Source organism: Muntiacus reevesi, chromosome 12, assembly GCF_963930625.1.
Source record: "Muntiacus reevesi chromosome 12, mMunRee1.1, whole genome shotgun sequence".
Lineage (NCBI taxonomy): Eukaryota > Metazoa > Chordata > Mammalia > Artiodactyla > Cervidae > Muntiacus > Muntiacus reevesi.
Genome location: NC_089260.1, coordinates 74329061 through 74346005, shown reverse-complemented (window position 1 = coordinate 74346005; position 16945 = coordinate 74329061). Strand labels below are relative to the sequence as shown.

The following is a 16945-nucleotide window of genomic DNA, read 5'->3' as shown; positions in this document are numbered from 1 at the left end:
TTCCCTGCCTCCGTGCCTGAAAGGCTTTCATGTCCCCACATCAGTAATTCCACCTCGAGAAATGGAATCTCACAGACAGCCCTAAGTGCAGAGAGGAAATTTAAGCACAAAGATGGTGGTTATGGTTTTTTTTCACCAATATCTTTTTTTAAAGAATGCAAAATACCTGAGAGTATGAAAAATAGGGAGACTGTTAAAATTGTGATACAGCCATATGATAGAATATTCTGCAGACTAATCTTTAATGATGTGAAATTGTTCAGTTCAGTTCAGTCGCTCAGTCGTGTCTGACTTTTTGTGACTCCATGAACTGCAGCATGCCAGGCCTTCCTGTCCATCACCAACTCCCGGAGTTTACCCAAACCCACATCCATCGAGTCGGTGATGCCATCCAATCATCTCGTCCTCTGTCGTCCCCTTCTCCTCCTGCCCCCAATCCCTCACAGCATCAGGGTCTTTTCAAATGAGTCAGTTCTTTGCATCAGGTGGCCAAAGTATTGGAGTTTCAGCTTCAGCATCAGTCCTTCCAATGAACACCCAGGACTGATCTCCTTTAGGATGGACTGGTTGGATCTCCTCGCAGTCCAAGGGACTCTCAGGAGTCTTCTCCAACACCACAGTTCAAAAGCATTAATTCTTTGGCGCTCAGCTTTCTTTATAGTCCAACTCTCACATCCATACATGACCACTGGAAAAACCATAGCCTTGACTAGACGGACCTTTTTTTGGCAAAGTAACGTCTCTGCTTTTTAATATGCTGTCTAGGTTGGTCGTAACTTTCCTTCCAAGGAGTAAGCGTCTTTTAATTTCATGGCTGCAGTCATCATCTGCAGTGATTTTGGATCCCAAAAAAATAGTCTGACACTGTTTCCACTGTTTCCCCATCTATTTGCCATGAAGTGATGGGACCGGATGCCATGATGTTAGTTTTCTGAATGTTGAGCTTTAAGCCAGCTTTTTCCCTCTCCTCTTTAGTTCTTCTTCACTTTCTGCCATAAGGGTGGTGTCATCTGCATAGCTCAGGTTATTGATATTTCTCCCGGCAATCTTGATTCCAGCTTGTGCTTCCTTCAGCCCAGCGTTTCTCGTTATGTATTCTGCATATAAGTTAAATAAGCAGGGTGACAATACACAGCCTTGACATACTCCTTTTCCTATTTCAAACCAGTCTGTTGTTCATCTCATATTAAAAGAATAAAGCAAGTCTTAAAATTATGTGTATATGTGTATGTGTATGCATATATTTAACACTTTTATGACTTACACATACACTTAAATCATGATTTGTTACATTAAAATACAGACACTTAGGAAAAAAGACTATAGAATCAATATATCAACCATAAGAGTATAAAAATTCTGAGTACTTTTTCTTTTGTATGCGGTCTCTGTTTCCTAGCTTTTCTGCAGTAAGCCTATCTGCTGCTGTAATCAGGAAAGAATGGTAAAAAGGTAATTTTTTGAACGTGGTCCTTGCCCTGAAGTGCACCATTTCTGTGGTTACACTGAAGTGCCTCTAACTCTGGGGTGGCTGACCCTTAACTGTCACGCTCAGCCAAATGCTGCACATTGACCAATATCGCAGTAGTCCTTTCCAAGCTCTCAAGGCCTCTTTCTTGGGTTTATTTTGCTATTTATATGCCCTGAATACCAGCTCCTGCTTGTTAAAGACAGAAATCTCCAAAGGCCTATTAGTGCCTGCTGGGGTTCAGGGGAATATTTTGGCCACAGCACAGACTATGGATTAAAAGAAAATGCCTACTGTGATCTGTTGACTGGGAGTCATCTTGGGGGCCTGACATGAAGGAGCCTCCTTTTTCCCCTTCTCTCTGCATCCCTCCATGTAGCACATTTTTGTTGAGTACCTACTCTGTGCCAATAGGTAGGGTTTCAAACAGCACTGAGACCCAGCCAGCTCCCAGCTGTGTGCATGTCAGGACCGTGGGCAAGGCAGGGGAGGCAGCGGGCGGTTAGAGCCTGACCGCCTCCTACAGACCAGGTGCTGTCTCACCAGGAGATACAGCTGAATGTGGATGCAGCCATGGGAGCAGGCAGCAGTGGCCTGGGGTGCTGTTGTTTATTCACTGAGTCGTGTCTGACTCTTTGCCACTCCATGGACTGCAGCACAACAGGCTTCCCTGTCCCTTACTATCTCCCAGAGTTTGCTCATTCATGTCCATTGAATTGACGATGCCATCCAACCATCTCATCCTCTGTAGCCCCCTTCTCCTGCCCTCAGTCTTTCCAAGCATCAAGGTCTTTTCCAGTGAGTCGGCTCTTCGCATCAGATGGCCAAAGTATTGGAGTTTCAGGTTCAGCATCAGTCCTTCCAATGCATATGCAGAGTTGATTTCCTTTAGGGTATTGGGGAAGGATCTTAATTCACTGTTCATTTTTTCTTTGAACTGGTTCCTGCAGTGTGCCAGGCAGGAACAACTCTGGGCCTGGGAAACACTGCTAAACAAGACAAAAGGATCTCTGCCCTCAGGGGGCTGAATTCTGATAGGATTGATAGACAGCTCACAAATCCAGAAGTAAATATTTGCAGCTTGTGGTACATGGTGTAGCAGAAATAGATTGAATACCGCCTAGGAGAAGGCGAGGGTGGGTGAGAGAGAAAGCTGCTGCGGAGGGGTGGTCTAGGAAGGCCTTTCTGAAGCTCTGATCTAAAGGAAGAAAGACTCCAGCTGTGCCACGGGTCAGGCCAAGAGCGTTCCCACGTGGGGAGCCGTGGGCACAGCGGCTGAGTCGCAGGATGGAAATCGCCTGAGGGTGTGAGACTTGGGCAGAAACCTGAAAGGGGGGGGGGGTCCTGGGCTGCAAGTGGGCAGGCGGGGTGCTATGCAGCTGGTGGAGTGCTGTGTGGCTGGCAGGGTGCAGCCATTTGGCTGGCTGTGCGCAGCGTGTGTGAACAAGCCAGTCTGGCGGAGGATGAAGTTTGAGGTGACAGGCAGGGCTCTGTGTTGAGGCTGCAGTTCCCACTGGGCTCTTGGGGCCTCGGGGCTGAGTAATTGCCAGGCTTCTCTGTGATTTTCCCTTTGGTTCCTGTCCGCTTTATCCAGTTTCAGGATCCAAATTTCTTTCTGGGGTTGGACTCTCTGACTCTGTCTTTGGTGCTAAACTGTGTTGAACCAGCTCTGAAGCCAACGCTACCCTGGGAGTCAATTATTTCATTTTCTTGGAGTGAATCCGTTATGAATTACTAACGATAATGATTCATTCTCCTGTCTCACGCTGGCGTGTGCTGGTTCCCCACGAGCCTGCAGAAGAAATTGCCCTCTTGATTCATCCTCTGCTGTGTTTCCCCTTCTCTTAGAATGGCCATTCAAGTGGACAAGTTCAACTTCGAGAGTTTCCCAGAATCCCCGGCGGATAAGGGGCAGTTTGCAAATTCCAAACAACTGGAGGAGGAGAGGCAGGAAGCCCGAGGCCTGGAGATCAACAGCAAGCTGGACATCCACTGGACCATCATATCCTTTTCCCAGACCTGAGCAGCCCAGAGGGGTCAGCTAGTGAACGCTGGGCACAGGTAACTCAGGAGTGGCTTGGCAGGGAGATCCGGACGGAGAGCAGACACTGTCTCACCTCTCACCGGGTCCAGGGCCCCCGGAGGGAAGATGAGGAAGGGCCTGCTTGGGGTGGGGCTGCGCTTGTCTTGGGTCACCTGTTTCTTGTCAGCATTCAGATCTGTGTTAGTGAGAAGTACTCACGGCTACCTGGCATGGCTGGGCTGGAGGGCTTCCCCTCACTGATGGTTGAATGCAGGCTGTGGTTGTCAGGGAGACTGAAGTTGGGTTGAGCAGCTTGGCAAGGCACAGAGATGCCGTTGTGAAAAACCTGGGATGGGAGCAGTTTAGGAGGACCGTATTATAAAGGTCAGTTTCATAAAAGAGCTGGCCCTGCCCTGAGCTTCGGAGCAATGCCTGGCTCATGGTCGACACTCAGGTGGGTGAGTGGGAATCTGGAGAAGCCCCAGGTTCCCCTGGTCCTGTGTCTCTTCAGCAGTCTTCACGGAGTGCCTGCTTTGGGTCGGGTGTACGGTGAGCCACCTGAGAGGCAGAGATGCAGAGATGAGGCCTCACCTGACTGCGTGGTCTTGAAAGGGGTGGAAATCATCTGAGGATTGGACGCACGGCAAATCCCACGAACAGAGGAGCCTGGCGCGCTGCAGTCCATGGGGTCGCAAGAGCCGGACACGGCTTAGGGGCTAAGCAGTAGCAACAGGAACCGCGCACTGGGCCAAGTGCTTCATCAGAGGATGAAGCTGCTGGGGGCAGGGCAATCAGGGAAGGCTTCCCAGAGGAGGTGACATTAGCGTGGGCTTTTTAAGGATAAGTAGCTTGTCAAGGGGACAAGGGTGGGAAGCGCCCCACAGTGCTCAGGGTGCGAGAGCGTCTCCCAGGAAGAGGCAACTCTGAGGAGACTGTTATTTATTGGTATCTCGTTCACACACTGATTCTGTGGAAATGGGATGGCCGCAGCCTGTCATGTGGTCTCAGATCATTCCAGACCATCTTCCTGGTTTCTGGAAACATCCGAGGGCTGCAAGAGGCATGGTTTCCAGGACCGAGGCCACTTTCTTCGTGCCAGCTCACGTGAATTTGGGCTTGGGAGACCAGACCCCTGTCTTCAAGGAGCTTGTGAAAAAGCACTGTAGACTGAAGGCTTGGGAACCAGATGCTAAAAATAGAGCATCAGGGAACTCATGGAGGGAGCCGGCCAGGTGCACATCATGGGGTTAGGCGTTTGTCTCCTATGCAGAGAGAAGTAAGATGGCGGGGACCATGGAGTTGCCCTTCCTGAGGTGCCCAGTGTCTCAGCACAGAGTCACGGTCCAGCCAGCTGGCGTGTTTGAGTGAGCAGGGCCGACTCAGCCTGAGTCCAGCCGAGGACCTGCTCGGGTGGTGTGGCCAGCGTGGTGCTCGCCTGCTGGTCCCAGCCCCCATGGGGGGGGGCCCTGAAAGTGCCTCCTGACCGCTTGAGGGGATGGAGGCGCGGAGAGGAAGCAGGCGGTCAGTGCTCAGCCCTGGCGTCTGCGTCCTGATGCTGGAGCCAGGAGAGGTCCCCCTGGGTTGTGGAGGCTCCGCACCTCCTCTGTGGGATCCTCATGGGCTCCCTGCCCCTTCTCAGAGCCTTAGCTTCCCCCAGGAGCTCCTGCAGAGCCGGGCCCACAGGGCTGGGGGTGATCCAGCCCACACCCGGGGAGGAGGGCTCAGTGTGCTTGGGGGACCCAGAGGGAAGGGGGTCTCATCATGGGACCCACAGAGACTGGGCCTTGCTGGGAGCAGTACCTGCAAGCGTGGCTTCCTGGGCGCTGCCCCCCACCCTGCCCCGGGGGCCCACCTGGTCCTGGGCGCCCGCCCCCTCCCCTGCCCCGGGGGCCCACCTGGTCCTGGGCGCTGCCCCCCAGCTCCCCCCGGGGGCCCACCTGGTCCTGGGCGCCCGCCCCCGCCCCGCCCCGGGGGCCCACCTGGTCCTGGGCACCCGCCCCCGCCCCGCCCCGGGGGCCCACCTGGTCCTGGGCGCTGCCCCCCAGCTCCCCCCGGGGGCCCACCTGGTCCTGGGCGCCCGCCCCCCAGCTCCCGGGGCGCGTTTTGCCCATCTTGCTGATGCAGCTGCCTCTGTGTTCCTGCGGAGAAATGTGGGGAGCTGGTATTGAACCGTCAGCCCCGCTTGAGCCCGTGGCCCTTGCCTCCTAGTAGGATTATGGTGATCATCAAAACGCTCAACGTCCTTTGAAAACTGTTATTGAAAACCTACTGAAATGTTTGGGGGTTTCTCTCCTTTCGGCCTTGATTCTTTAAAGAAGCTGACTTCCCTGTTTTGCGTTTCGATTGATAATTCATGCAAGCAAATCCTTATTGGATGCCTACCAGGTGCCAGGCGCTCACCTGTCTTCTAGCTTTACTGATTGGAAGGCTGTCCCCATAGGCGAATTCGAGTGAAGAGAATTAACATTGTGGACATCTCTTCCCTCCCCGCTCCTCTCCTGTCTGGTAATGACATCTGGCATGGGACGAAGAGCAGACTTTTGCTATTGTAAACCTAAATCCAAGCAGATGGAAAGACCAAAGATGGTATTGCCTAATTATTTCATTATGCATTTTGATATTTTCTCAATATTTAGACTTCATAAAAAAGTCGAGCCTAATTTGACACCCATCCACGGTGATAAAAATGGTCCATATGTAAGCATGTACGGCTGGATAGACGCGTTTTAGAGGAAAGTGTGGCTCTCGCAGTAGGTGTGTGCACACCTGTCTAGGGAATACCTGCTACGTCCAGCAGAGCCGAGGGGACACAGGGAGCTCACTCTCTGTACCCGGCTCATCGTCTGCGTGCCTTGTTTCCACGCCCTGAGCCCTGGAGGTGCCCCCAGCCTGGGGGCGGGCAGACGCAGAGGTGGACGCTCACGGTGCAACCCTCATGGAGTGAGACGGAACTTTCCTGCGGTGGAAATTGACCTGCCTGGGTGTTCCAGACGCGACATGCACTATGGGCCCGAGTTGTCCCCTGCGGCGGGTTGTACAGAACGCAGGCTGGGGCAGCGGGTCTCCCAGGAGGTGCTGAGGGGTCGGACTGGCCTGCCTGCCTGCCTTTCTCCCCCTCTCCTACTCCCCTCCCCACTCCCAAAGGCAAAGGTCAAGCTCTGGGGCCGCCTCCTCTGTGTCCTGCCCTCCGCAGCCTGAGAGCCTGGGCAGGCCCCCAGACTGGGTGGGGGGTGGAGAGGAGGCGTTGTCCATCCCACCCAGGAAACTCCAGCCCTGCTTCATCTGAGCACACCCCTGCTCAGTGAAACATGCAAGGCATCAGTGCTTATTTTCTTTGTTTGTTTGTTTATTTTTTGTTGAAGTCTAGTTGATCTATGATGTCACATTTAATCTCTGTGGATTAGTCTCTCAATCACTTTGCTGTAGAGCAGTGACTCAGGTATATCCATATATACGTTTTTTCTTGTATCTTTTCAATTCTCGTTTATCCCAGGACACCGCATACAGTTCCCTGTGCTGAACAGGAGGACCTTCTTGTATGATAGTTTGCATCTTCCAGCCCCAAACTCCACCCCTCCCCCCTCCCCTCCCCCTCGGCTGCCACAGGTCCAGGGCAGGCTTTCCTGCTCAAAGCCTGGAGCCTGCTAACTGGCCAAGAGCCAGCACAGCTCCAGGGTCCCTGCAGGCTGCCTGGGGCGTCGTCGGGAGATCGCCCTCTGCTGGATGAGGGTGGCCTCATGCGGAGCAGGGGTTGGGGGCCCGTGAGCACCAGGGCCCTCACGGTGTTTTCAGCCCTGAAGCTCACTGAGCTCAGCGGTTCACGTGCTGGCTGTGGGCCCGGGCAAGTGAGCTGACATATTGAAGACTGCTCTTTTAGGTTTATGACCCCTCTCGCTTTTCTGAAGCCTGTGTATCATTTCTGTTGTCACCACTGCTGTGGAAACCACCACGAACGGCTCCCGTGTGCCGAGTTGCTCGGTGAGCTGTCCATGGGGCTGGGGAAGGGACGCCGGGCAGCGGGGCAGACGCCGACCAGCGGGCGCTCCCGTCCCACCTGGCCCACCCCCTCCCCGGGCCGCCGCCTAACCTCTCTGCTCCCCGTTCCACCTCGTCCCGTGAGGGTGGTGATGGCAGCCCGGGGGACATGTGCTCTGGGGCCGCCATTGGGATCAGTCCTAACCATTATACCCGCCCTTCTGATCCCCTGGGAAAGTAAAAGTGTTGGTCGCTCAGTTGTGTCCGATTTCTCTGCGACCCCATGGACTGTAGCCTGCCAGGCTCCTCTGTCCATGGAATTCTCCAGGCAAGAATACTGGAGTGGGTTGCCATTTCCTTCTCCAGGAGTTCTTCTTGATCCAGGGATTGAACCTGGGTCTCCTGCATAGCAGCCAGACCTGATCCCTACGTAGTGCTGGACAGGATACTAGCATTTTTCTTAAAACCTACAAGCTGGGTAGTACCTACCCCTTTTAAAAAACAAATACGCAAATTCTGAAAGTTGAGTAACTCTCCTGACATGTGGCTGGAGCTGGACGGCCAGGATCCGAGACCTCACATTCTTTCCTGTTGACTGAGATCAGCCTGGAAGTGATGCCCCACCCTCGAGGCGCAGTCACGCTTCCTGACCCCGGAAGGTGTCAGCACACTGAGCCCCCGCTTCCTGCTCTCCTCGGGGGACCCGGCCCCAGGTGAGGCCCCTTCCAGACGGAGGATGCTGGGCCAGGCCTCCCCCACAGCCAGCCCCTGGCATCCTCGCCTCCACGTTTGCCGGGGGTGCCTGAATGGGGTCGGGGTCCCCCAGAGCGTCTAGTTTGGAACGTTGGAAGCTGACCGTATCTTCTTTCACTCTCCACGTGGCATTCAGAGGAGAAGAGACAAGCATCAGGCAGGTGCAGGTGTGGGTCACCCTTTATGATTGGCCTCACGTGTCCGCTCTTCTCTGGAGCCCTCTCTGCAACCTCTCCCATCAAGCACCAGCTGGAACCGTGCCCCACTTTGGGCCCGTGCAACCCTCAGGCTCAACTCCTGTTTGGGATAGTGCTTCCAGAGCACGGGAAAGTTTTTCCTCCCAAGACTGTCTCCTTGGCCCGGCTGTGGTGTTCTTGAGGTCAGGTCCTGTCAGCAGCTGTCCCCTGATGACCTGTGCATGCTGGGGTTTGTGCCAAGTGCTGGGACACTGCAGTGAGCAAGAGCTCAGCCTGGAGTGGACTCTGCCCGGTGGAGCCCAGGCATGCGCACCCTTGCCCACCCTGGTGCCACGTGTAATCCTTAGCATGGAGGGATGGAAACCATTTGGTGAATGGATGATTTCCGTTTCATTGATGCAGCTGAACGGTCACCAGCTTGCTTGCGTGACACCGAGTGCTGTGAACATAAGAAGGGAGTTTGCAGCCAGCGTGACTTATCTAGCTGAAGCCTGGCTCCCTTTCCAGGGGGCAGCGCTGCACAGACGGTCTGCGAGGGAAGCAGCTGCAGGAGGCGCTTGGAGCAAGCTTGGTGATAGCACCCCTTCTCATTTTCCTGTTTTTGTTGCAAGCCTCCCTTTGGAGAGTATTTCAGGGTTGGTGAGATGCCTACTGACCTAGCAGAATCCAACCCTGGGTAGGTTTTCTGACAAGACCTGGGTGCCCGCTCTGCTGATCCCCACGACGCTGGCGGCCTGGACCATCTGGGCTTGGTCTCCGCCAGGTGGGCTGATAAGCACTGTCTCCCGCCTTCTGTCTGGAGGTTATTTGTAGCCATCTGACTGCTTGAGGGCGAGGCAGAGGCTCAAGGAGCCCAGTGGCAAACTGGGCTTTAGGTGCCTAAGAATCAGTAGCAGGCGGGGGGCTGGAATGCCTCTGTGGGATTCTCAGAGCATGTAGGCTTAAGTAATGGGAAGCAGAGGTGTATGGAGCAGGGTCATGCGCCCAGAGGGGCTGTCTCCTTGGGGCTGGCCCCAGGCCATGCCACTGATGGTGACCATGTTTGGTCACCCTCTATAAACCCCAGAAGTTCAACAGTGGCTTTGACATTTGTCATCAGTTTTTACTAGTCTGTCCTAAAGGAAATTAATCCTGAATATTCATTGCAACGACTGATGTTGAAGCTCCAATACTTTGGCCACCTGATGCGAAGAGCTGACTCATTTGAAAAGACCCTGATGCTGGGAAAGATTGAGGGCAGGAGGAGAAGGGGACGACAGAGGATGAGATGGTTGGATGGCATCACTGACTCAATGGACATGAGTTTGAGCAAGCTCCAGGAGATAGTGGAGGAGAGAGGAGCCTGGTGTGCTGTGCAGTCCATGGTCGAAGAGTCGGACGTGACTTAGCGACTGAACAACAATCGCAACCCTATCCGACTCTGAGCACGATGTCTTCAGTGTAGTTGGGCATCACCAGGACAGGTGACCTGGCAAACAGCTACACCCAGCTTCTCAACTTCCAAGACAGTGTTCCCACCAGTGAGGAAAACTTGTCAGTAGCTGAGCCCGCCTTACTTTAAAGACAGAGGCAGATGAGACTCCCCTGGTGGTCCAGCAGCTAAGACGCTGAATTCCCAAAGCAAGGGGCCCAGGTTCAATCCCTGCTCAGGGAACTAGATCCCACATGATGCAACTGAAGATCTCGCATGCTGCAACTAAGACCTAGTGCAGCCAGATAAATAATAAGTATTTATGATAAATGAAGACACAGGCAGGTTAATCTGTTCGTGCTGGTTTGCCTGAGATAGCCCCTCAGCCTCCCCAGTGGCTCCTAGCTGACTCTCACAGACGCTTTTATCAGAGCTCTGTCTTCTCATCGCCCAAGAGAAATTAGGTATTTTTAGAGAAGACTCCTTTAAAACAGTGCATTAGGTTTTCCTACTAGTCACGTTAGGAGAGACAGTTTCATCTAAATGGATTCTAAAACAGGCAGCTCCTGTCCTCAGCACAGCTGATTCCTTGATCGTCTTCAGTCAAGTGCGGGCTCGAATCGTATCTCTGTCCTTAGGGAATCGGTGTTTACGGCTGTGGGCGATCATGGCTTCAGAGGCTTGATCCTTGTTGTGGGGGTGCCAGGCCAGCCAGAGAGAAGCACCGCTCCTGACCTTCTTTTGAGGCTGTAAAGTTGCCCTTGGCTGCTTAGCCCTCAGCAGACAGTGGGAGGGATGTGGCAGGGACACATGTTTGATCCTTGACACCCCCCACCTCCAATCCGGATATGCATGCCTTGAAGTTACTTTGAAAGGAACCAGGTTTTGGTGCAGGGAGAGAGTGCACAGATGTGAGGTTTGGCCGGCCTGGGAGGGTGGAGAAGGGCTCCTGCCCTAGAGTGGACAGAAGAGTTCCCCGTGTGCATGTGAGCAGGCACGTGAATCCACGCGCCCTGTGCTCATGTGATTGGTCACCTGTTGGGCTTGTACACATTCTGTGTGCTTATGGCATGACAATGATTGTGAGCATCTAATAGCATAAAATTACTTATGGGGCTTAAGTAATAGCTAACACCCGTATGGCCCTTACTAGATGCCAGCACCGTTCTGAGCAATTTACATTGATTTACTCAATTTTTACAAAAACCCAGGGAAGCTTTCTTTATCCACATTCCACAGAGGAGAGAACCTCGGTCCTGTGAGATGACCTACCTTGTGCTAGGTCGCCCGGCTCGTAAGTGGTGGAGTTGGGACTTGTGCCTGGCCGTCTGGCTCCAAAGTCTGCACTCTTGCCAGCTCTGTGCTGGGAGGAAGAACAGAAGGTGCCTGGTCTCTGCCACGACGGCCTCCGTTTGTCCCCATCTTCCAGATGAAGCCGGAGAGACGAGCATCTCTTGGGCACGCTGCTGACTGCAGGGTTCCCTCCTTTTCACCAGCCCTCTACCCCGAGACTCCCCTCTCTTCACCCAGCAAGACTGTGGCCCTGAATCGCTTGCAGACTCTCCCCGGCAGTTCGTGGACCATCCAGGGAGCTGAGCCCAGATGCCACCGGCACCCCTGCTGGGACGAGAACACCCGGCATCGGCATTCTCAAAGTTCACGATGCAAATCGGAAAACAATGTCGTGGGAAAGAGTCTCATTAATTACCTAGAGCAGTCTTTCCATTAGCGTAATCCCTAGTTATACAATTTGCTAATTCATCGGAGCTGAAGTGCGGCGGGCTAAGTCCCTGCACCTGTGGGTATCTTTCCAGAGCAGGTGCATGGGGCACAGGCAGCGTGTCTTCCTGGGAGAGGGGGGCGAGGTTCAGGCCTGCTTCCCACGGGGCTCCCCACTCCGGGATCCTCATCTCAGAGCTGTGTGGAGATGCCTGCGTCAGCTGCTCTTGAGGGCTGGTCTCCGTGGACCATGTGTGACAGCCAGGTGTTCAGAGTCCGGTGCTTCCCTCTCTTGGGAGAGACCCAGGCTTCCACCCGCTGGCTGCATCTTCCCCACGGGAGGACCTGATGGAACGAACAGTCATTTTTCTAGAGCGTCAGACTGGCTCGTGGTAAACTTCAGTCCCATACACACAGGCAGGATCTCAAAACTGCTCTGTGGTTTTGAGGGGTCCTTTGACTACAGCCCGTGACCGAATGTTTCACTGCTGATGGGCTGGCAGAAAATAAGAGGGAAGATATTTTATTAAGTTTCTGTACCTTCCTTGCCTCTGGAGCTGTTTTTCCAAGATTTGGACGCAAATATCCATTTTCCCCAGGCTTCCCTGGTGGCTCCGAGGTGAAGAATCCGCTTGCTGATGCAGGAGATTCAGGAGACACAAGTTCAGTCCTTGGATTGGGAAGATCCCCTAAAGAAGGAAGTGGCACCCCCACACCCCCGCCCCCAGTATTCTTGCCTGGAAAATTCCCATGGACAGAGGAGCCTGGTGGGCAACAGTCCATGGGGTCAAAAAGAGTCAGACAGGACTTAGTGACGCGCACACACACATCCACGGCTCCCATGACACACAGACGATTAACCAAGACGATGTGTGTGGGGACATTCGTAAACAAAACAGCTCTGCACAGATATTGACTAGGTGTCATTAGCAATGATGGGTAACTAATAATCCAAAGATACGATCCTTGCATGATAGATGGGGCTTCTCAAAGTAGGGAGGATCTCACCCTGGTCAGTCTTTTCATCCCCAGCAGCTACCGCAGCCCACATCATAGGTATTGACACGCTGGTGTGGATCCAGGCCCGCCCACTGGCAGGAAGGCTCTTGGGGGCACATGCACACCCCGGACGCAAGCACAGGGTTCATTCGTAATGGTCTGGCTGGGGTGATTGCTGGGTGGATTGTAGAGGATGTCCTAGATGAAGTGAAGTTCAGGCTTGAGATGGGTGGTGGTCACCAGGAGGCCAAGGCCGAAGAGGGTATCAGGCTGAGGGGTGCGGGAGTCAGGGCCCCGAGGCAGCAAACAGCCCGTCTGTTGTCACTGGTCCAAGTGGTTCAGCTTGGCTGCTGCACACTGAGGTCTCCAGGTCTGCGGGGCAGAGATCAGCCTGGGACAACGAGTGGAGAAGTTGCATAGCCTGCCAGGGAGCTGGGGTTTTATCCCTCGGGCGCTTGAAGGGCTTCCAGCTGGGGCAGTGTGCTCACACACGGTTTAGGAGGCTGGGATGACCGCCTGCCCCCCTCTCCGCCCCCTGGCTTGGCGTGGGGCGTCCACGACGTCTCCGGCTCTGCGGATCGCACCCCCCACTCCCGGAAGTGGGGCGGGAGGGCCTGTGAGGCCAGGGTGCACAGGTCTGCCCTGCACGCTCCCTCCTGCTCCTTGGCTCTCGGCCAGGCCTCTGAAGGGTGTGGAGCTGAAGTGGAGAAGCCACGAGTGTCAAGGTTCCCGTTGGGCTGCGGGTTGCCTGACCCCATCTGTGCCCTGCGGGTTTGCTGGGGAACCAGTGCAGGGGCCCCGCTCTGAACCTGGCGTGTGAGGGGCGTGAAACAAGGCCTCTCTGAGCCAGGGACTTACCCTTCCCAAGTTACGGTCTGTTTGTTGTTCCTTGTTTCCTGGGTCTGAAGCGTGTAAGCCTTTCTCTTCTAGCAGATTTTAGGCTTGAAGAAGGGACTGAGAGATGCTACCATCAGAGAGCTGGGCTGCATCACTTGTCCCCAAAGAGCCGCGTCCTCTGCCTCTCACTGGTGGGGGAGGGGCACGAGGTGCAAGCCGGCCGTCCCGGCCTGGGATCACGCGCTCAGCACGGGGCTCCCTAACCTGAGGGAGCAGGAGTGAGTGGTCGATAGGCTGTGGCCCAGGGTCGTCGTCACTTAAAGCTGCTGCATCACTCCTGGAGAAACTCTCGTTCAGTTGACTTTTACAGCCTCCCAGCCCGGCAGCTCTGAATTAGGGACTTGGAGACAGGAAGCCTGGCCTTGGCCCCAGGCACTCACCGCAGCCTTGTGCAGGAACAGTCGTGGCCATAAATACCCATGGCCCGGGGTGGCCGGTGCTACCCGGGGAGTTAGGCAGGGAGCCCAGCGCTGAGCAGTGGCCTGCAGGCCTCCTGCTGGTGCTCGATGCTGGCCACTCTGCGGCTGCCCACTCGTCAGCCTGGCAAGTTTGAGCACAGGGGAGCAGCAGAAGTTTAAACTGAGCAAGGGCCAGCCTGGGCCTCTTGGCTCCCCGCCTCTGAGAGGTGGGTGTGAGCTGAGGTGGCTCCAGGGAACTCAGCTGTGGCTGAGGCAGGAAGCTGCAGGCGCAAAGGGCGCTGTGAAGGGGCCATGTGGCTCCTTGGCAGAGCCAGAAGTGGCCTGTGGGAGGTCCCAGGGTCAGACAAACGTGTGCTGGGGGAACTGAGCTGGGCGCTTGGGAGTTCTTCTGTCCCAGGTGCGCAGGGTTTGCCGATGGGTTTGTACTCATGGGTGTGCCTAGCAGACCTGCAAAGCCTGACTGGCACCAGCAGCGGCCCACGGTCCCCCTGCTGCAGGAGCAGATCCTGGGGACAAGAGCACATCAGCTGACTTGGAATCTTAATTGCGATGTCCCAGGTGACTGTTGTTTTAGTCACTAAGTTGTGTCCAGCTCTTTTTGTGACCCCCATGGACCATAGCCCGCCAGGTTCTTCCATCCATGGGCTTCTCCAGGCAAGAATGCTGCAGTGGGTTGCCATGCGCTTCTCCAGGGGATCTTCCTGACCCAGGGAGTGAACCTGCGAATCCTACATTGCAGGCAGAGTCTTCACCAGGGAGCCAGAGGGGAAGCCCTTCCCAGGTGACTAGGAATGGCTTACAGGGAAGGCAGGCTTTTCAGCACCACGGACAGTGCCCTCTGGGTTGGTGGAAGGAGGCTGGCCACGCTCCTGCTGGGAGCACACGGGGTCCTGGCCGTGCCCAGGCCCTCTGCACTGAGCATCCTCATTTATCAAGTGGGGAATCACAGGTCCCAGCTTCCAGGTTTGTGTGAGGAGTCAGTGCAGTGTTTATAGCAAAGTGTCTGAAAGTGGGAGCCATATCATGGGCTCCAGGGTGGGATGCATTCAATCCTGCCACTTCCTAGCTGTGTTCTCTTTTCTTCTTATCCCCATGGGCCTGAGGTGTTTGTTTTTTTTTTTAAATCTCTGAGATGGAAATAATAGTCCCTGTCTCATACCCACCACATTCTCAAGCCTTAATTTGAAAATAGCGAGTATTTTTAAACTGAGAAGATCCATGTTAAACACTGGGCCTTCCTCATGGGACTCACTTTGGAAATACTCTCTTTGCAGCAGAAGTAGTGATAGGAATTATCGTCATCATCATCACTCTTTATTGACCTCTTGCCCCGAATGCCAGAGTCCGTGTATTTAAGAAAGAGCAGCCACTGCCACGTCCACTGTCCTCACTATAACATTGTCACCCGGGCTGTGAGAGTGGCTGATTAAGGTCTCAGTAGCTGACTGATCAGCCAGGGCTGTGTTCATGTGTCCAGGCTCAGACACAAGGCTGTTTTGGTGGCTTATGGGGCTGAAGGGGAGGGGGACGGCCATGCAGGTAATTGGCTTTATTAGCTCAGCTGTATAATTTTATGGCTCATGTCCGAAAGCAAATTAATACAGAAATATGCTATTAGAATGGCTTCCAAAGCCCCAGTGCCACTTGGCAACTTTGTGATTACTCACTCGCTTACTCACTCTTCTAACTAATCATTTCAGAGCTCTGCATCCTGGCCATGTTCGTCAGGCACTATTTCTGTTCTTCAAGCACCATGTGTGGTCAGCCTCAAAAGCCTGCCATGATTTTCTTTTTTTTTTTTTTTTTTTTAAACAAGAGGCAGTAATCTGCCATACTCTGAAGTCTTAATTTCACATAAGTGAAAATAACCCCCAGAGGGTCAGGAGGGAAGACAGAAAACGCGCACACACACGTGGCCCCTGCATCACGTACCTGGGACGCTGACTCATGCCGGCGTGCATTTAGTCACCAGTGTTCATGGAGCAGCCACAGGGACTGCGGCACTGGTCCAGACGCCACCAGGAGGGCTCTGCCCTTGCACGAGTGACAGGCCAGTGGTGAAGCCAGACAGTGGGAGACACACATGTCTAGTGGGGAAGCCGAGGGCCTTCAGAGCAGAAACAGCTCAGGGAAGCCTTCCTGGAGGAGCGAGGTCTGAGATGAGAGTTAAAGGATGAGTATAGTGAGGAGGCGGAAGAGGGCAGGGAAAATCATTTCCAGGCAAAGAGCATAGAATGTGGAGACTGGAGTTCCAAGAAGGCACGTGTATTTTGGAAGAGTGGAAACAGGAAGAAGGACTTGGTGGGGGGGCGGTGGCAGGACTGGAGAGGTAGGTAGGTAGAGGCTCCTGAGTGCCCTGGATGCCTGCAGCTTGGCCCGAGCTCCAGTCTCAGACCCATTGCCATATGCAGCCAGCTGGCCCTCTTGGGCCCTGGCAGGAGGGACCCCGGAACTCTGGTCTTCGTTCCCTCTGGGCCTTGGCGCCCCTCACTACCCGCCCCGGCCCGTCTGCTCTGCCTGCCTGGCTCCATCCTGACATGGCTGTCCTCAGGCTTGACAAGTGCAATGGTCTGTTCCTGCGTTGTCATCCTTGTTGGAATGTGAGCCTCCCAAATTTAAGGTTCATATCCAGTCATTTCAGTGTGCTGAGTGCTTCTCACCACGCCTCGCTTGTTTCAGACACACACTGTGTGTTTGTTGAGTGCAGTTAACTTGCTAAAGGAAGAAAGTAATGGGATTCTCCCCACTTCCCTGGTCACTAGAGAGTGTCAGGAGCTATAGTCTTCCCTTTTGATTGTGGCTTAAATGCTGGGGCTTTCATTTATGTCGGAAAAGGGAAAGCAGTTTACAGCTGCGTTTCTGAGGACCACACGGGCTGTTTAATATTAGCACCTTGGAGACATCTATTTTCTGCGCTTCTAAACCCAATTTCTTCATCCACTGATACTTGCTGAGAGGCAGTATGACTTCCTCGATTATGAACTTGCCTAAGTGAGCCCATTCGTAATAATATGTGTAATTACATCAAGATGTATAACTCGACAGACGTGAAAGCAGCATGAAGCCAACACGTGTAGAGAAACA

General features: G+C 54.1%; 1 protein-coding gene across 4 annotated transcripts in view; it reads left to right on the top strand.

Annotated features, from left to right (window-relative positions):
* The window catches only part of TRAPPC9 (trafficking protein particle complex subunit 9), a 383909-nt gene that overhangs the window by 277385 nt on the left and 89579 nt on the right, over positions 1–16945 (top strand). For all 4 annotated transcript variants that reach the window (XM_065903184.1, XM_065903182.1, XM_065903183.1 and 1 more), the window contains one exon: positions 3317–3470. In XM_065903184.1, coding sequence (XP_065759256.1) covers positions 3317–3470 — 154 coding nt within the window. The remainder of the gene's footprint in view (positions 1–3316; positions 3471–16945) is intronic.